Here is a 19,296-nt window from a genome sequence, read left to right on the forward strand (position 1 = left end):
TATTTCTCATTTGCAGATTTGTATACCTTTTGGTATGTTTGCTGTGGGATCTTGACCTGAAACAAATGGAAAATGGTAAATCAATTTTTCTTACAGAGTTATTATCAAATATAAAGTACAGTTCAGTAATAAGTCAGACTAGTTGAGCCTTTACTGTATTTCTCATTTTACTAACAGAAAAGTTAAAGGCCATTTATTTTAAGTTAACATCTTTGCAACACATTTATCAGGAAATAGATCCCCCAACAACTCTGTTTTGTGCTGTGTGTGTGTGTGTGTGTGTGTTTGTATGGGGATAAGGGTATCTACTCTGCTTTTTAATTCACACCCCTTCAATAAGAAAAGCTTACTGTTAAATAGAGCCAGTACTCCCTTATTTCTTGTAAGACACATTGTCAGACTGCAATAGATTTCAAAATATTCATTACTAGCTTCTGAAGACAGTATGTCAAGAGAACTGCAGTTCAGGTCCCATTCGACCCTACCCTCACAACGCCTGGAAACAAGAGTCTATTTTCATAGAAAAACAGCAAATTACTTTGCTTAGTCAATGCTATTCAACAATTCCCAGTAAGGAAAAAAGTTAACACCTGTCAGATCTAAAAACAAGGTACATACCTGAGAAACATATCGCATGTAAAAGGCATTTGTTCAAGTTTTGTTCAAGTGTGTAGAGACAACGATATTTGTAGATTTTAAAGAAAAGGCTTTCTATAAAAATAATTTAGGTTTTAAGTGAATTAAAAGTATTGAATGAGTTAAACATTTAAGTTTCCAAGGAAGGGAAACTCATGATTCTGCAGATTTACAAAAAACAAACGTTCATGAAGTATACTGTTGTTTTTCTATTAAACTTATATAGGACATTATGTAAATGCAATTAAAGTAGATCCCTACCTTCTCAGTTTCTCCCTTTCTTCTCTTTCCCTCTCCTCTCTACGTTTCAGACGCTCCTGGTTTCGTTTTTCCTGTTTATCAGCCACAATCCTCTAAAAGAAAATGAATGTATTCATTAAGTTACACTTCAAAATTTCTCAAATGAAGGTGTAAAAGCTATAAAAATAATCTAGACAGTTAATATTCAGTTCTTTCCCTTGTATATATTTCTCCCTCTCTCTTCCTCAGTGTATATATATGTATTTTTTTCAAGAAACTCAAGTTATTGCAGAAGAGCTGCAGCAAATACGTGGGTGTTACACCAAGACCTGAAAGATGTAAACTTACATTAAGTTTTTCATGAAGGGGAATTGAGAGCAGTAAGTCATGAAGTCATGTCTTAACGTGAAAGTTTCCATGCCAAACCTATCATATTTTGGCTACTGGGGAAGGGTAGAAGGGAATTAGAAGAGGGATATAGTTAGGAACTGTATTAATTCCCTCAGCTATCCTTTGAAATAAAGAAACTCCTAGTCTTAAAGGACTTGGTTGGGCTGATACCTAGTTTTGAGGCTACTTGTTTCTGTGTTGCGAACAGTACACATAGAATTAGAAAGGATGCTTCAGCTGACAGCCCCCAGGTTGAACTCACTACTACTGGGGACAAGGCACGCTCAGTAGAGGGCCCTCAGATATGGAACTCACAACTGGAGATCTGGCCAAACCCAAGTCTCGCCACCTTCTGGACATGATGAAAGAAATTCAACTCTTTGTAAAGACCTTCTTCTGAGATGTGGAATTGCCCCAGCAGCATCTTGATTAGATCTCTGAGGAGAGCTCTGAGGAAGGAGGGGATAATTATTGTTTTCTTTTTTGTTAGGAGAAGTACTTCAAAAGATTATTTTATTGATGCTTTGGGAATGTGACATAATTATCCATGCATATTTTTTTCCAAAGGTTGTAAATAATCAGTTAATTAGCCCCTTTATTTCAAATTATCTCTCTAGTTCCTTGCACAGTATCAGTAGTTTAACTACAAGCAAGGTTTCTTCTTCAAGTGAATCTGCATAATTTCATGTAGGGATGAGAGGAAATGCACATGATCTCCTCTAGGTATCTAAGGCTTGAATTACAACAACTGTATTTAGGAGCCTAAATTGCCAATATAGTTAACAGAAAGAGTTGAGCTTTCCAAAGGGTAAGTCACAGTATCCATGCAAGACAGCTGGAATATTATGAAAATCAAGCCAATTCACTCAAATTCAGCAGCAACATTCCTTGCTTTAGGGCTTCAATTCATTTGGTGATTCTCTTTAGTGACTGCTATAGTAACATGCTTAATTGCGCCTTAAAGTCCATAATTTGCATATTAAAATCATAAATGGCATAAGCTTCCAAGTCCATCCTCTTGAATACCAGAAGTCTGGAATGTAATTCCAGTAAGTTTTTCTTCAAGCATATGATTTCCGATTGAGGTAGCGTTTTTTAAGAAAATATTCCAACTGGATTCAAAACTTCAAGCTATGGAGAACATGCAACCTCCCTGTAACAATTATTTTAACAATTAGCCTCACTTCAAGATATACACCTTTTTCTATTTTGACTGTGGATAGCTACAGCCTTGAGTTGTTGGAACTCATTTCACCTATTGTTAGTCAAGCTTAAAAGCTGTGATAACCACTCAAAGAACCATTGTTGGTGCCTATGAAATGATTTGTCTGGATAAAATAAACTAGTTTCTGTAGTCTTTCACCACACAGCAGGCTGTTGAAGCTCCAAACATTTCTGTAGATCTTTTTTGGAATCCTTTGCTATGAATTACTGTCCTCTTTATGTATGTGCTCTTTAACGGTACCCAAACCGAGCACAGCATATCAACAACAGCCCTATTAACACTTTATCCCTAATTAAGTAAAATATCACTCCCTTAGGGTCACATGTTCTTTTATTTTCAGGAGTCTCATTATTACTTTCATCCAATAAACTGGCTTAAGGTAAAGTTCATTTGTCTATCTCCCAAGTCTTCCAAGACACAGACACTTCCAGCAACACTAATTCAGAATGCAGTTCTCCATTTGACAAGTGGAATTGCACTCTTTGTTCCCAAGATACATTACTATGAACAGGTGTTTTAATACAACTAGTCCAAGTGAGGCCATCTTATCACATTATCTAGGTAATTGGTATTAGATTAACATGTTCGGTGTTTATAGACGAACAAATTATCTCAAAAGGTAACATGAAAAAAATCACACAGCCAGAGATTCCATTAAGACTGCCTTATTAAGTAGGAGCACACGCACACACACGAAATAGAGGAATGATTTACCCTGAGTTCCTCAAGCTTCTCTCTTATTTCAATAAATCCTAAATGCAGCTTTCCTCCAAAGTGGTCAGCAAGACGTCGGTCATTGTCATGAAGACCAAGGTAGGCCGAACACACTTCACAAACCCGTAGCTTCTGCTGCTGAAAGCTAGAGGCAGGCATAGAATTTCTGTATACCTCCTAGGAAAAGCAAATTTATTAGTCTTACTTCTCAATGTGCAAAAATACAAAAACAATTTTTTACCACGAGTATATTACTTTTGATGATAGAATTCAAATAAAGGATGTGCTGATTTGCTTTAATTCACCCCATTCATAAATTAACCCTCTCATAAAGATGAAGTGCAGGTTCCTCATTTTGAAGATTGGATGTAGTAAAAACAGGGTATTACCAAATGGTTTTGCATATTAAACAAAGTGGAGTGATCATCTTTATTTCAGATTATACTGCTTAGAACAATGAGCAACTTTCATAGAAAACACACTGAATACATGTTAACACAAGAATTACTATATGTTAACATATTATAAAAATATTAGATGTTTTCATTGTGAATGCAGTTTAAAACAAGAGAAATCTACCCACATTTTAGATGCTAATTAAACATCAAGTTACCTAAGCAAAATTTACCTACAAACACTCAGATGACAGACAAGCAAGACCGCCAGCAACCCCTCTGGTACCATTAAAGCAACTGCAGATGTTTGTTTCTATGAGTTTAAGTATATTGGTGAAATATGATATGGAAAAAGCTCTTGACGAGATTTGCCACCTGAACATTACAACAAAGACTACTTTGACTTGCCTGATACACAAGCCATTGACCATCTTTCAATGAAAACAAACTTAGCAGGGTCTGAAATGGCTCCCCTTACTGAAGCTTTCCAATATGAGCCACACACCAACACACTTCAATGTGCAGTGGGGTTACCACGGCAAGTGTCACAAGACCCAACAAAATGAGCAAGTCTGACACAGACAGCCATGACTGTCATGTCCACAGATGTTACCAGCCAGCACAGCTAAGCTAAGGTAAACACATCATCAGTGGAAGTTAGTATAATTTAATAGTAAAGGAGTGTATTTGAAGGTGGAAACTTCTCCCAAACAGGATGCCACAAAGCAAATTCCTTGGTTTATATAAAGCAGTTAACTAAGGAAGTCCCAGTAGCTAAGGCATCTTGCACTACACAGTTACTGGCCAATTTAATTTGGGATACTGCCCTCTTTATCCCCCAAACCTTACACAGTCAACTTACTTCAGCTTCTCTCTTCTTTACCCGTGCCTTCTCCACCTCATCCATTACTTTTTGAGATTCTTCCACATTTCCATCAGCTCCCAGCTGTTCCACTTTGGCCAGTAGTTTCCCAATTTCTTCATTCAATTCATGAACTCGTTCAGCCTTGAAAGAGAAGAAAAGGCTCAATGCAGGAAATGCTTTTAAGTTAATGATGGAAAAGAATCTGAACTAATACTGAGCTATTATTACACGCAAAATCTGTAGGGTGAAATTAAGGAAGCACGCAGAGATAACCTCCCCATTTAAAAGGGAAACAGAATTGCCTCATGTCAAAACACACAGAGAAAGGCTGGGTTACCAAGACTATGTAGCAACTCCAGAGCATGATTTTGTTCAGAGATTTCAAATAATTCACGCTGCTGTCTTGCAAAATTAGTATTCATACAACCGTTCCTCCTGGCTTGTGCATGGATTTGAAGAAAAAATGATTTTTATTTTGATCAAAAAGTACAAGGATTACTAACATTTGTGTGGAATTGTATCACAGAGATTGAAGCTCTCTGAACTCAAGAATATCAAAGAGGTCTCTTCTCTGCCTTCTCCTCTCCCTGAGAAACAGGTTCTCCCTTAGAAACAGGCTTGCTTTTTACGTGTTTATTATAGAACTTATTTTTACCCTTCATCAGCATGAATTCTCAGATTGGATAGTCTGCCAAAGTCTAAATTTGGTTCCTTAGAAAAACAAACCACCAAAAAACTCTTCAGCAGGTAGTTTTACATGCTTACTTTAGCTGCAACTTCAGCACTGATCTCTTCTTGGGTTTCTGCTAATCTTTTCTTAGCCACTTCTGTTCTCCTATCACAGTCTGCAATAAATGATTGCAGGTGGTCCATTGCCTGAAACATCAACAAGAACACCAATCAACATGGTAAAGAACATGACTGTTATTATCCTGAATAATTTCCTGGTTTAAGACTAACTTTTCAAAGTTTTTCTTAGTGAAATCTTTGTAAAAACAAAAAACTAGCTGCTTATGGTATATAATCACATATATTAACATATGATAACATTTTAAAAAACAGTCTGCACACTGCCAAAATTCATTAAGTATTTGCAGAAACTTGGAAATGTATCTGTCTCAAGTCTTATTCCTGAAAAAGCAGCAGACATTTATAACATGTATTAAAATTCTTCAAAGGATAGTTAGGTTCACCTCATCCTGCCAATACATGCAGAACCTTAACATATTTTCCACTAGGTTTTTTAGCTATTAATCATATTAACACCATGCCCCAACAACCACCCCCAATTTTTTTATCCATACTGAAGACAGACTTCCTAGCTGGGAGTTTGGAACTGTATTACTCAAGCTATGGTGTACTGAGACATAGCATGTAATTTGTTATTCCCAAGAGAAAATGATATTTTTATTAACAGATAGAGAATTTAAGACTCTCTTCAAAGCATACATGACATTTGCTTGATAATTGTTACCATGAAGACAGCATACAGGTTTATGATAATTATTTTTGTGAAAGGGCATTAACAGTTCTACCTAGGAATGACTACCAATACAAACATAATACTCGCATATAATCATGCAGAGGCATGTAAACATTCCTGTAACTGTGGAGGGATTTCTCTGCCTTCACTTATAAAGCTACTTCACATAAGTTCTCCTTTGTGGACCAAAGCTTAACTTTTGTTGCTTAGTTTATCCCTCTAGGCACACAAATTATGCTTTCTCTCCACCAAGACAAGATACATACATCAAGCTCAAAGAAGAAATCTTGATCTTTGGATGCTATTTCATAGTCTGCCCGTAATGCCAGGTCATGCACCTTCAGACATTCTCCAAGGTCCATTCTCTGAAAAGAGACAGAGGGAAAGTAATGTAAATTTTCAAAAGAGTTACAAGGAACAAAGTAAGCACGATTTCCTTTAATAGTCAAATATTCTGAAGAAAATCACCTCCTACATGGGAATAAAAGGACAGTTTTAAAAAGCTGTCAAGACAATCCCAGATCTTGAATAAACATCTATGAATGATAACAAAAAATCTAGACAGAATGGAAGGCTTATCCTAACATGATTGCTATTTGCATTACAGAGTATCATTATTGTCCTGCAAAAGAGCTTTTTTTTTTTTTTTTTTTTAAACTTTCAGTAAAATAAAAGGGACTGAAGTGGAACATCCTGTATTGAAATAAAGCAGCTTAGGAGAACCAAGGTCCCTGAAAATAATTGGCAATTAAATGGTCAAATGCTTGACCTGATCTATCTGCACACTCCATGTTCTTGCTGTAACAGTTACCTGAAATAGTTGCAACCACATCATCACTGTAAGTGCTGTTTAAAAAAATCATTCTCAAAGCATATAAAGGTAGCCAAAAATCAAATCTATCCAAAGGAAGGGGAAGAACAAACTGAAGTAAGTAGATTACATCGTTAGCTTTTAATCTCACATGGAATACAGCTGAGAAGAGCGCCCAGAATCTTACTAGGTATAACAAATACTTTTTTTTTCAGATTGAATTTTGCAACTTGCATAGAAAAAGGAATTTTGATGAAATCAAAATTGTTTCCTGCAAGTTTGTTTGGTGATCAAGACAAAATAATATGCATATGACAAAAATCAATACATAATGGAAACAAAATTAGAAAAAAAGAAATCAATGTGTGAATTTGTAGAGAGGGTATAATCACTGAAAGTGATTACTATTTGCTTCACTTAAAAACAATAGTTTCAGTTAGTTTTGTGCACTGCTCACTTAAGAAAAACTGGTCCTTTCTTAGCATTAAAAAACCAATAGAAGTTGAACTCTAGTAGAAAAAGCTCTCCTGTTGTAGTTCAGTAGCAGTTTTAGAACCAAAACTAATATAATTGATAATTTGTGTTCTTCCATAAAAAGATGAGTGTTAACTTGGAAACTGTTGGAAGTCACCTGTTATTTGAATATTTAACTTCAACAGGAAAGAAAAAGATTAGCTCTTTCCTTTGTAGCTACATAGAACCTCAGCAAATTTGTTAAGTGATGCAAAACCTGGAAGACCTAGAAGCTGAGCAATACATCATGTCTAATTTCCAAGTCATTAGATGCTAACATTACTGCATTCTTGAAAAAGAATGAAAGCAGTATGAAAGAACATTTTATAACTATCTAAAAATTAAGACACCCAAGAATACTCCTAAAATTGGGAAAAGCTTGTCTATATGTCAATTCATCACTTGCACTTACATACGTTATTTAAGTTCTGAAAGTCAAGGCCAATCCTGTTTTATGTCAAACCCACCACTCTCAAATGCATAGATGAAGCTAGTGACACTAAGAAATCTGTACACAAAGACAAAGCCTAAAAGAGATTCATCACACCATCCAAAAAATGCTATTTCAATATGAAAGCTACATACAGAGTAAGTACGTTCCATTACAGCCTAAAAAACGAGAATTCACGTGACACTACCACGACATACTTTGTGCTGACTTTATGATTTGGAATGGATTTGACCTCTTCAAATCAGTCTATTTCCTGATTTCTTTTTAGTCCAACTTGTAAATCCATAGCTCAAGAGGATGGAAGTTACTTTGAGCCAGCATTTCTGCTGAAAAAAAATTCTACCCTTCCTTTATCACTGTGCTGTGCCTCCCTGTGCTAGCACATGTGCCTGAACAACTGCACAGGATCAGGCTACTGACTGTGCAAAATGTAGCTCAGCAAGCCAAGAACAGAGAATTTTTCAGCAGCGTATCTCTATCCAATTTGTTATGCAGCTATACAAACAGACATGCTGACATTATGTAGGGGGAAGAGTAATAGTGGACTTGAGCAGCTTGGATCTCTTAACAGTACCAAGATTACACTTCACAAACTCTTGAATAATTCAGTAATATTAGCTGCAATTTTCTGGGGGTGGAGGAGAGGTGATGTAGGATTTGTTTTTGTTAGATAATGGCCCAGGTTAGAAGAAAGGAAGCACTGGATCCCTTCTACCTCTCTGCTCCAGCTTGGAGCACAGTCATACAAATACTCACATGGCTAACAGACAGGGAGCAACAAGAAGTACATACAAGAGAAACAGCCTCCTTTTCATTAGCTTTGCTGCTAAAGAAATTGTGTCATTGTTGGAATCACTCCTTCGCGCACTCAGTACTAGTCTTGACTAACCCTTTGAAAGTAACTTAACAGAAGTATTACTACTGTTTGTCTTAAATACTCTATTAGCAAAACGAAGTTTTGAGAGATAACAAAGTTTAAAAACTTAACCCAGTTTGTACATTACAATGATCAGGCTAAAAAGCACTTCTGCTGATATACGGTAAAGAATATTTGGCAAAGAGGATTCATCTTGGGGATGATTTATTACTGTCAAACGTCTACTTTGGATCAGGATTGCCAAGGACCTTGATAACCACAGAGAAACTCATAATGTAGTTTGGCTAATATGGTTATCTGCATAGTAGATGGACAGCTGATGGAAATGGCCAGAAAATACAGGAAGACATTTTCTTTTTCCACATGTCCATATTGCAATCTGGTGCCAAGCCATGCCCTTCCTCAAAGGCAAAGAGCATGCACTGGTAGCCAGCCAGTTAAGATCAGTGGTATTTGAAACAGAAGGTGGCTTTAAGACAGCCTAATGTTCAGACACTGAGCTACTGTGGAAGGCTTAAAAAGAATGCACATAAACTTTGTCTTTCATTGCTCACACAATGATTTTCAGACAGACTTACGCTACTTAAAGTGATTTACAGGAGTCCCAATGAGCAAAGCAAACAAAGCAAGGGGTGAACAACAAAGCCCCCAGACTAGACAAAATTAAAGTTTATTGAATACATGAAGCCATATATACCTTAGGGCTTTTTGCAGCTATGCGTTTTTACTGAAGAAAAAAACAGAAACAGATTCTCCAGGTATGTGGGGATTTATTACAGGCAAAAGCTATTGCTTAAGTTTAGTCTAGAAAATAGTCTAGGCAACTACACAGGGGTATCATTAGCAGTCTGCTTTTGCAGAGCTTTGCTTAAGAAACAACTGCCTGCTACTTAATGTGATAATCATTTGCTGTAACAATTTCTTCTTCTTTTAACCACTGTTAAATGAACAATTAAAGATATTTGATTTCCCAGAGCTGAGATTTAGACAACTCATCTTTCATCCCAACAAATCTCATATTGAAATGATTCAGAAATCATTTCTGTTGTTTCATCTGTGAAAGACAGAGAGAATGCCTTTGGTGTTAATACAGAAAAAAGGCTGGCTTACTGCTGATGCTTAGTTCTGCATCAATCAAATCAGGTGCAGAAAAAAGATCATCACCCAAGTTCACCACGAACAGACAAGGAAGAGGTGGTCCAGGACGTAGGCAGCACAGAAACTCAAAAAAGAGCTCAACTGAAAAAAACAACAACCCATGCACTCAAAGTTGTTGACATTAGTAACTGAATCAGACTAAACTATCAGATATGATGCTGTTTCTGGAAACATGAAACTAAGGTTTTCTTTTTCAGGTCTTGAGCAACCTACAGGAAAAATCTCATTTTGGTGCTTTTACAAATACTATATGTTCCTTTGACATCCAAGATTAGATTACTGAATTCACGCAACATGGGCTACAAGAAGAGCACAGAAAAGCCAAAGCTACTTAAAATGCAGATGTTGATGCCAAGTGTGACATAAGTGGCACATGCTATCAATGCTTCTAAAACCAGCATGCACCTTTGATAGGCTTTGACAGATGACAGTCTGGACAGAGTTTCTGTAGAGAATTCTTCCCAGCTAAAAAGATATCCATACCAAAGCAGCAAGAGTTTTTTTGTTTGTGAAATTATGACATGATTGGAAAAATTAAGTTGTCTGGAGGAACCAGATCTCTCCCTTTATCAAATTGTCAGGGCGGCTATCAAGAACACCCTCGTCAAGGCAGAACAAGAACACCCTTGCTACAGTCAAAAAGATGCAGATATTCTTTGTTGAGATCTTCCTCATCATGGAATTCACTTCTCATCTGCAGAAACAGTTTTGTTTTTGACAGATTTACAGACCTGCCACAAAGCCTATCCCTTCTTGAAAGCACCACAGACTCAGAAGAGGAAGTTTGGGGACGATGCATGACTGAAGTCCTCACACTTCATTAACTGCATTAATTTTTGAAGGACTTCACTGCTAGGAAATAAATACTGAGCTGAAAAGAGGCAGATAAATAGTAAAATATTGGGTATTAAAGTCCTTAGCAAACACTGAATATTCCAGGTATCTTCAGAATTATAATACTTCTTTAAAGACCTTTCTACCTTTAATCCTACTTTTCTTTCTGAAGACTTCAATGACTTAGAACAGATCTTCACTGAAAGACAAAGCTAGCAGCAGTATTCCTCACTTGCAAAGGAGGTATTTTAATGTTTCCATAGCATTGTTTTATAGCCTGATTTTATATTAATATTGAATTGAGATAACCATATAGAAGAGTTTAAAAAAAAAAAAAAGCCTTTCATCCAGACATATTAAGCCCATTAAAATAGAACATACATTCAATTCACTTTAGTGGCACTGGTCAAAGAAATTAAGAATATGTCTGAAGGGACTGATGTGATCACTTGCTGTCACAACAAAGCACTTCAAAATTCATCACCACTGGGCCGAAGACTATGAATTGAGGTGGCTTACTCAAGGCTAATTTAATTTGATTTGCAAAGCCTAAAGCAATTTACATGATCACATCAGACCTAAACTGAAACACTGATACCCTCCAGCAGAATGCCTACTTTCTGCAACACTGCAGGATATAATCACATCCGCACAGCTAAGTTCTGCATGGAAGCTGTTCCACTGAGCCAGTGGAACTACTAGCAAAGAAATCAATTCCAGACTACGACACCTAAATCCAAATACTTATATGCACCCATCTGCAGGTGTGTGAACTATCCAAACTGCTCTTCCACAGTAAAAAGGGATCTAGACAGTACAGTCAGTGAGCCTTGATGGATTTAGCCTACCTTGAGAGAAACACCCAGTGGAGATGAACTGAACCTCTCCTCCAGGCTCCATTGCCTAGATCCCCTCTGATTCCAATGCAAGCTTAGACAACTAGCTCCTCTAATGAAACCTAAATTTAGATGTCTTTATCTGGAGCTGAATTCCACCCCTAATAAGCTTAACTTTAATCATGTATTAAGGTAAGTTGCTAAACCAAGGTCTCAATTAATACCATTTTAGTCAGCACAAGTCCTGAAGAGCTGAGTGAAATAAATTCATGAGCACTAAATGATACACTTAAGTCCAAGACTGTGCTCATAGCATAATGAAGTTTGTGTACGCAAAGTGCAAAAACCAATGTTCCTCAAATGGAGAGAAATACAAAAAAGAGGTAAAGTTCATCCTCCCTGTGGAAAAAAGTTTCTCAACCACACTTTGCAAGACCATACAAAGTATTTGTTACATTTTCTTTTCAACAGGGAAATACAATCAAGCTAATAAAGACAGATTACTGCAAAAGCATTGATCAGTTTGGGCTCTTCAAAGGTAGCTAGCAGGTTACTGTAAATACTTAGGACATTACTACTTTTTAACTTTACTGAAGGCATTTGCCTTAAATCTTACCACACTATCCTTTTCACTGGTACTTAGCTAGCTAGTCCTTTAAAACATACAGAGAAAACACGTTCTTATCCATTCTGTAAAACTTGCCGAGACAGCACAGTGATTCTATCCAAAGAACGTTGCTTAAGAGGTTCACATCATTAAAAGGGAGTCATCTGATTCCTACAGATGTAGCTTCAGTCCTAATCTCATAATGCACACACATATAGATATATAAAAAAATTTTGTATTGATGATGAAAGTCATAAAACAGTTTGAAAAAAAAAAACGCAAACCTGAGTGTCATCATTTATTAAGGATAAAAAAAATGAAGCATTAAACCTTTAAGAGAAAAAAATGAAATTAAAATTAAGTGGTTATGATTTACTGTGTCCTAAAAGACTAAGAGTAGCTAAAACTTAAAGACTTACAAATCCATCTTCGTAAAATTCTCCAATTGAAATTAATGAACAAACCCTTAAACCACTGAATTACACATGTGAACCAGTGACAGTGATCAACTTCACAGAGCAGAACACCTAAACATTATAAAGTCAGTTAAAAACAAAAGCTTTAGTGAGAGGTATTGTCAAATGCAAGTTCTGAAGAGGCACTGCTTTACAACCTTGAATACAAAGCAATTTCTGTGATCTTACTAGTTTAGTATATGCCTCACACAAACTCCAAATACAGGTAGTCACAGAGCACAATACGTTCAGAACTATGATTTTAACTTACAACAACCTCCACAAGTGTATTCTTCGTTTACATTTTTGTTGTTAGGACTCACTATTCTATCTATATCTTCCATTGTCCATCACTTCCACTGTCCTTAGAAACAGATGACAAAAGGAAAAACAAGTATCTTCTCCATCTCTCCGCAAGGAGTAACAAAAATCATCCCCAGTGGGCACTGATATACCTCTGACAATTTGACTTAGAGTTTTCAAGTCTACAAAACCAGAAAGCTAGTAGTACAAAAACACGTCCTTAAAAAAAATTAAATACTTTGAAATACCAATGTAAACAAAACCTTCTGACTTAAGTATGTAGCCACTTAAACTCATCAGCAGGCAACTAGACAAGCCTACCCTTTATAAAGGTGGAAGAAAAAGGTAACTGATACAGAAGAAATGTTCTGGTGGCAAAGCACCTGGAATCAAATTTCAAAATGCAGTTAGGCTGTAAAGTTAGCTTTACAGCCTAAGTCAAGTATTTAGGCTTCTATTAATGACAATTTTACCATAACAAGCTACTCCAAGGAAGCAAGACAGAGGAGTGCAAAAGAAAGCTGTAAGAAGCAAGAATCTGTGCATTATTGCCAATGTAGACATTGGAAATCTCCTAGTAAAAGAAGTCAAAATTCAAACCTTTAGTAATTTTCCAGAAATGTTTCTGATGTTAACCAAGAGTTCAGTGTGATCAAAGAAGCTTGAGGAAAATAAACTATTACAAATGTTCTTAAGAAGTCCAGGAATAACAGAAGATTTCATGCAGTATTCTTAAAAATAAAGAGACAACACTTGATCTAAAGAAAGAAGAGATGATGCATGCAGAAATACAGACAACACAGAGTAAGTTTCCAATCTCCTAAGAAAAGTGTGCATGTACTACTGTTGTTGATACATACTGCAGTCTGGGGAACACGATTTTATCATCAAGGGAAATCAGTACTCTTTTCCTTGGTGGAGTTTTGGGTATTTGGCCATTAAGGAAAAGAACACACTGAAGTAACAGAGCTTACTCATTACAGTTATTTCATTTGTCTCATACATCTGTGAATGTCTTCCCTGAATGCTGTTCAAAGAGTGGGTGGATTGGAGTAGCACAGAAATCTGCATTTTGCAAATGGGAACAGTAATATGCAATTCACAGGAAGGCAGATAATCTTACGACAGTTTTAAAAAATGGCAATTTGTGCCCATTATACTGATAATGTAGTCAGCAAAGAGATTTAACTTCCTAAAATGGCTCAACAGAACTTTTTTCTTTTTTTGAGAAGCATACGATTCTGGCTTTGAACTAAAAGCTACTCATCACCTACACTCGAACACTAAGATGCAATAAAATTTTCCTATCAAAACTTAGGAGAAAAATCCACATTTATTTTCCAGATCAACATTAAACTGTTCAGACGAACTACATGTTTTTTGCCCTTTTAAGAGCTGTGTGATTAAGACAGAAGGTGCATGTCCTCAGACCCATGACTAGGTGAAGAGCAGAACATTGGATGGGTCATGTAAAACCTGTCTCTTAAAAGTCCCTTTCCACTACTCCCACTTAAAGCATTAAGTCAGTCACTTTTTCTGGAACCAGAATTACATCATGGAACACGTTTTGTCGTCTGATGACTAACTGCATCATGAGGAAGAAAGTAAGTTATGGAAATTCACTGCATAAATTGTTTAGTTTAATACTCCAAGAGCAGCAGCAGAAGAATCCAGTAGAAGATGGAAAAGACCTTTCAGCAAGAACTAACAGACTCAGTAGACAGGCCCAACCTACAGGCGTGGGTTTGCACCATAAGAGGTGTTTTTGCATGATACGTAGAGCTTTCATAATTATAAACATCTCTTACTTGCTAATGACAGCCATTGTAGGAATCTTTGCTTATACAGATTACACTAAAATAAAAAGCTGTTTAATTAACCTTTTAACAATAACATCTTGTGAATTCTGAACTATGACTTCATACGTTTTTATAGCACACATTTATGTCCCCTATCTTCCCCTAGCCGTAAGCTCTTCTGATCATTGCAAGAAGACCAAAACACCAGACAACATAATAGATGGGGAAGACATCTCTCCCTTTCCCCATTTTGTTTGGGCAGTAACATATATATAAGTTGAACAATAAGACCACAGATGCAGTGATACACAAAGCATTGTCATCACATTGTTGTCACTTATAATGCACTATTTTTAGCATGAATTATCTTCACTGAATACCAAATATCTCATGCACTTCAAGAAGCCTGAATTTTGGTATAAAACAGATCTCTGCTATAAAGAAAAAAAATGTCTTTAAGGATGGGGAAAAATAACTTAGAAAGCTAGAAGACTTATAAAGGAGCTCAACAAGAAGGCCTTTTCTATCCCACTGCCTTTTTTATTAAGACAAATACTAAGTTCTCTAGTTCAGTTCTAGTATTTAGTTTGCTTCTTTATGTGCTACTTAACAAATATAGTTGTGCCTGCTTTTCTAGGGATTCTTCAGAGGTGGGAAGGATGGGCTGTACCTGTAGGTCTATCAGTACAAGAAGAGCCTAAATTAGTAAAACATAGTGTGGGCATGAATGTTTGAAGCCTTTTGAATAACCAGAAGTGTTGTGGTAATGTAAAAAATCACATCTACTTGTGAAGAGCATTAAAGGAGAGAGAACAAGTAAATCGGTTACCAAGACTACATATTTCATTTTTTCATTTTACAAATGGACTTTACTCTGTATTTCATTAAAGGCTTCGATCAAGTCAGTCACTTGGAAGGATTAGGCACAGAAAACCAATAATGTCTCAAATAATCCTTAAGACATGCTTTTCTAGTACTTACTTTCCCCTCTGTCACAGGACAAGAAAACATGCCAATGTGAATGAGAAAAGCTACTCAAGTACTACAATTAGAATGGGAGGCACATGAGACTCTGCATATCATCATACTACATCTCTCTACTGTTAATTTCTCTACCATCACAGAGCATTAGGTTAAAATTCTTCAACATTTAGTAACAGCCATGGTAGAAAAAGGAACTTAGCTAAGCATTAGAAAAGGGGGGAAGACTCTAAGCAACCCCACTAGATTTTCACAAAGAAAAAAGTATATATTGCTGTACAGCAAGTTCCTGTGCATATTTTAAGATAACTGCTTACATGAACATCCTTTTTCCATAATCAGTGCAATGCAACTTGCCTTCCTTTCACAAAGGGTAAGCTACCTTAATCAGGCACCACAAAGTTAAGCACCAGTATAATGAAAAAGCTACTGGCACGTGCCAAAGCCCTTTGTTCACTATATTCAGGCATAGGAGCTTCTGATATAGAGTACTCAAAAATCCAAGTCAAGCAAATTAATTTATTAATATGCCATAAATGGCGATTTTCCAAATTGCTGTAGAATTTGTAAAAATGGGACAGTAACAGGATGTTGTACACTGTGTCTCTTAGGTTCAATATATCTCAGCTGCTGGGAATATAATTATTTGAACTTTCAACTGCTTTCACAAAAATATATCCGAAGAAAAATCACTATACAAGTATTTGCGTGGGATACTTTCTCAGTACAACAGGAAATTTTAGGAAATTAACTTTATAATTTACATGTTTATATAGAATTTTAGAGGAGTATTTCTGTTAGTTACAATGGTACCAGTGTAAAAACACAGCTACAGCATAATGAGTATCTTCATGTATTTTAGACTTTATACATTATAGCAAACAATAATGAATTTCTATGTAATGATTAGCATACAGAACAGAAAACAAAAAAAGCCTTTGTAATGATGTTTTACATAAAAGTTGGTACAAATGCTATCAGGGAGCATTAGCCATGTATTTACTGAAAAACACGATGTTAACAGAGATATTACAAAGAATAAGTGTAATTCTATTTCTCTGTTATTATCCGAATAAAACAGTATTTAGCTACGTACAGTTCCAGAGAGGACATCATGAGGGCAGCAGTTGAGAAGGTGACTCTTGCACACTCTGTCATCACTGAATTTGATTCTCTGGCGGGTCGTGTCACCTGCAATATAGAAATCAATGTATTTCAGGTTAGAAATCTGAAGAAGCCAAGTATGTTATGCAAGTTACATGCAAAGCTTTAACACTACCCTGTCACACAGTGAAGGCCTACGGAAACTAGAACTTAAAACACTGTATGCTTCTTTGCCAAATAAAACCAAAACCAAATGCATATTTTAATGCTCTACAATGCTATTTAAAAATCCTCTCATACTTCCGCTTCAAAAATGCAGCATGAGAAGTGCTTGAAACCAGAAGGAGAATATTAGTTTAAAAACACTTTGCTACAACAGCATTTATTAAATGAGCTATATAATGCTCTATTCAGATTTTGCATGAAATAGTGATGTATTTGTATGCAACAATTAGCAAATAAAAGCAGCCTCAAACAAAATGAAACACAGTGAGTCTTCACTGAATCCCACCTGATACTCATTTTATTGTTTTGCTATTTGAAGCAAAGCACCCTCTTACTTCTGATGGGAGTAGCATAAAGAGTTGGCAGAAGAATGAATTTAAATGCTTACAAACCTGAAAAAAGTCAGTCAAACATATGGACTTTGCCTACGTGCAAAGTTATTTTACAGATGCTTGTATGTAACCGTCTCGTAAACCGTATTTTTTTCTACATGCTGTTTGTTGGGATGGGAACATCTTAATTGCATCTTCATCATGGCAGGTTGTAGTTCCCGCATCAGCAGAAGCATCAACCTGCCCACACACTGAGGGCCAATTGAAAGTTTAAATGACCCCATCTGGAAGCAAGACCTGAAGTCTCCAGATCAAAGTAACCAGCTGGTATTTTGGGGGTGAGGGAGGGAATGGGTTTTCCTTCAAGTCATAATGTCATTGTCACTTTTTGAGATTCAGAAGAGAGATTGCTGCTATGGCTCTCTTGCTGTTGAGACACAGGCATGATAAAACCTTAATCTCTCTCAGTATTTATCTATTATACATGAAAATTAACAACTTGTTAAAATCTTTAATCATCGAAAACCTACTGGTGAATTACTGAAGCAAGAAGGGCTGCTGAAGGAAAAAAGACGTATAATGAGTTTAGATAGCAACCTTTTCCATTTCATCAAGTATTTTAAAGAGTGCAGATACATTTTGCTGTTTTTATGGCTTCATGATTGGAAATGCTGAGAATTTGGAATCTATGATACGATTCAAGAAGCCCAATTCATTACTTAGGTAATTACAACATAATAAAAATACATATTCAAGCCTTTCTTACTATTATGTAATTGCATTTTTAAAATATCAGCTCTATGCATAGGATGCTAATATAGAACATTTTCAGATGGGCCAAGTTCCAGATTATTAAGCAAACAAAAATTTCCAAGAATACCACATCCTTAATATGCCTGCAGAATGCAACATTTAAACCCAGTAATCCACAGGCTGAAGACAGCTTCAAAGCAGTTCAACAATAGGTTTTCTAGAAATAAAGCTTACCGTTCACTGTTATTTACACTACTAAAAAATTAAGCAATCCCTTTATAATCACGCCTGCTACTGCAGTAAAGAGTTTTGAGTTTTGTTTTGCTTTTTAGGAGGTGGATCCATATTTGTTTCTTTTTTTCCTTTTTCTTTTTTTAAACACATAACTGCGTTTGTTCCACATTCATTAACACATCTGAAAAGTTAGCGATAACTCACGGCTCGGCGAATGCGGGGCCTTTCTGACACTCCCTTGCAGATTGATGTAGGCAGGCAAAGATACATTGAACCTTTATAAATAAAACAAGGGGCCAGATTGTTCAGTTTGTATAGAATAATAGACTCTGCCAGCAATTTTAACACAGCATCTAGAAATACATGTTGACTGTAAAGATTCTTCTATATAAAGACAAATGAACAAAATCAAGAAAAGTATATATAAAAAAAAAAAAAAAGACAGCTGATAGCCTAATAGCACTAACCCATCTTCATAAGGAGTTATGAAGACTAGAAAATTGCCGAAAGACTTATATGGTTCCTTAGGTAAAGTTGGAAAGAATTATTTTCCCAGACATTACCTCAACATCAAGAGGTCATTCATTTTCTTCCTCTTAATACAACTGGTGACTGACTCTACAGCTGCAATACCCTCTCTATTCCTCTAAGGGGCTAGACGATAATCACAATTAGCTAACTGGGACAAGACGACACAGAAAAAAATGGCAGCAGGAACTGAACAAATGACAGCCTTAAGGTGGTGTTCCACATTTGCGCTTTAACTGACAATCTTTTTGCATTGTGCCTTTGGTCTAGCACTTCAGAGTCTTGCAGAGAGGCTCCCACACACAGAACACCCAGATATTTACCTTTTCCTGTCTATAGATAGTGTTGTCACACATTCACATTTCTTTTTAAGCTACGGTGTTCCAGCAGGAAAGGCTTATCAAAAAGAAAAGGCACCGTGTCCTATGTTCTACCAATGACTGAATCCTGTGTCCCTCTTGGAGCCCATTCCAGAGTCTGACAGCCTCAGAAAAAAAGTGCTTTTATTTCTTCGCAGGTTCTGTGGGCTCCAATACCCCTAAAATAG

General features: G+C 36.3%; 1 protein-coding gene across 3 annotated transcripts in view; it reads right to left on the bottom strand.

Moving 5' to 3' along the window:
- The window catches only part of LUC7L2 (LUC7 like 2, pre-mRNA splicing factor), a 33,268-nt gene that overhangs the window by 6,842 nt on the left and 7,130 nt on the right, over positions 1–19,296 (bottom strand). The window contains exons 2-9 of one of the 3 annotated variants that reach the window (XM_072035686.1): positions 18,426–18,496; positions 16,670–16,764; positions 6,215–6,313; positions 5,231–5,341; positions 4,463–4,606; positions 3,206–3,382; positions 898–989; positions 27–56 (exon numbers count right to left, since the gene is read on the bottom strand). In XM_072035686.1, coding sequence (XP_071891787.1) covers positions 27–56; positions 898–989; positions 3,206–3,382; positions 4,463–4,606; positions 5,231–5,341; positions 6,215–6,310 — 650 coding nt within the window. In that variant the 5' untranslated portion in view covers positions 6,311–6,313; positions 16,670–16,764; positions 18,426–18,496. The remainder of the gene's footprint in view (positions 1–26; positions 57–897; positions 990–3,205; positions 3,383–4,462; positions 4,607–5,230; positions 5,342–6,214; positions 6,314–16,669; positions 16,765–18,425; positions 18,497–19,296) is intronic. The other 2 variants (XM_038184161.2, XM_027453576.3) reach the window with 2 other exon arrangements.

Source organism: Anas platyrhynchos, chromosome 1, assembly GCF_047663525.1.
Source record: "Anas platyrhynchos isolate ZD024472 breed Pekin duck chromosome 1, IASCAAS_PekinDuck_T2T, whole genome shotgun sequence".
NCBI lineage: Eukaryota > Metazoa > Chordata > Aves > Anseriformes > Anatidae > Anas > Anas platyrhynchos.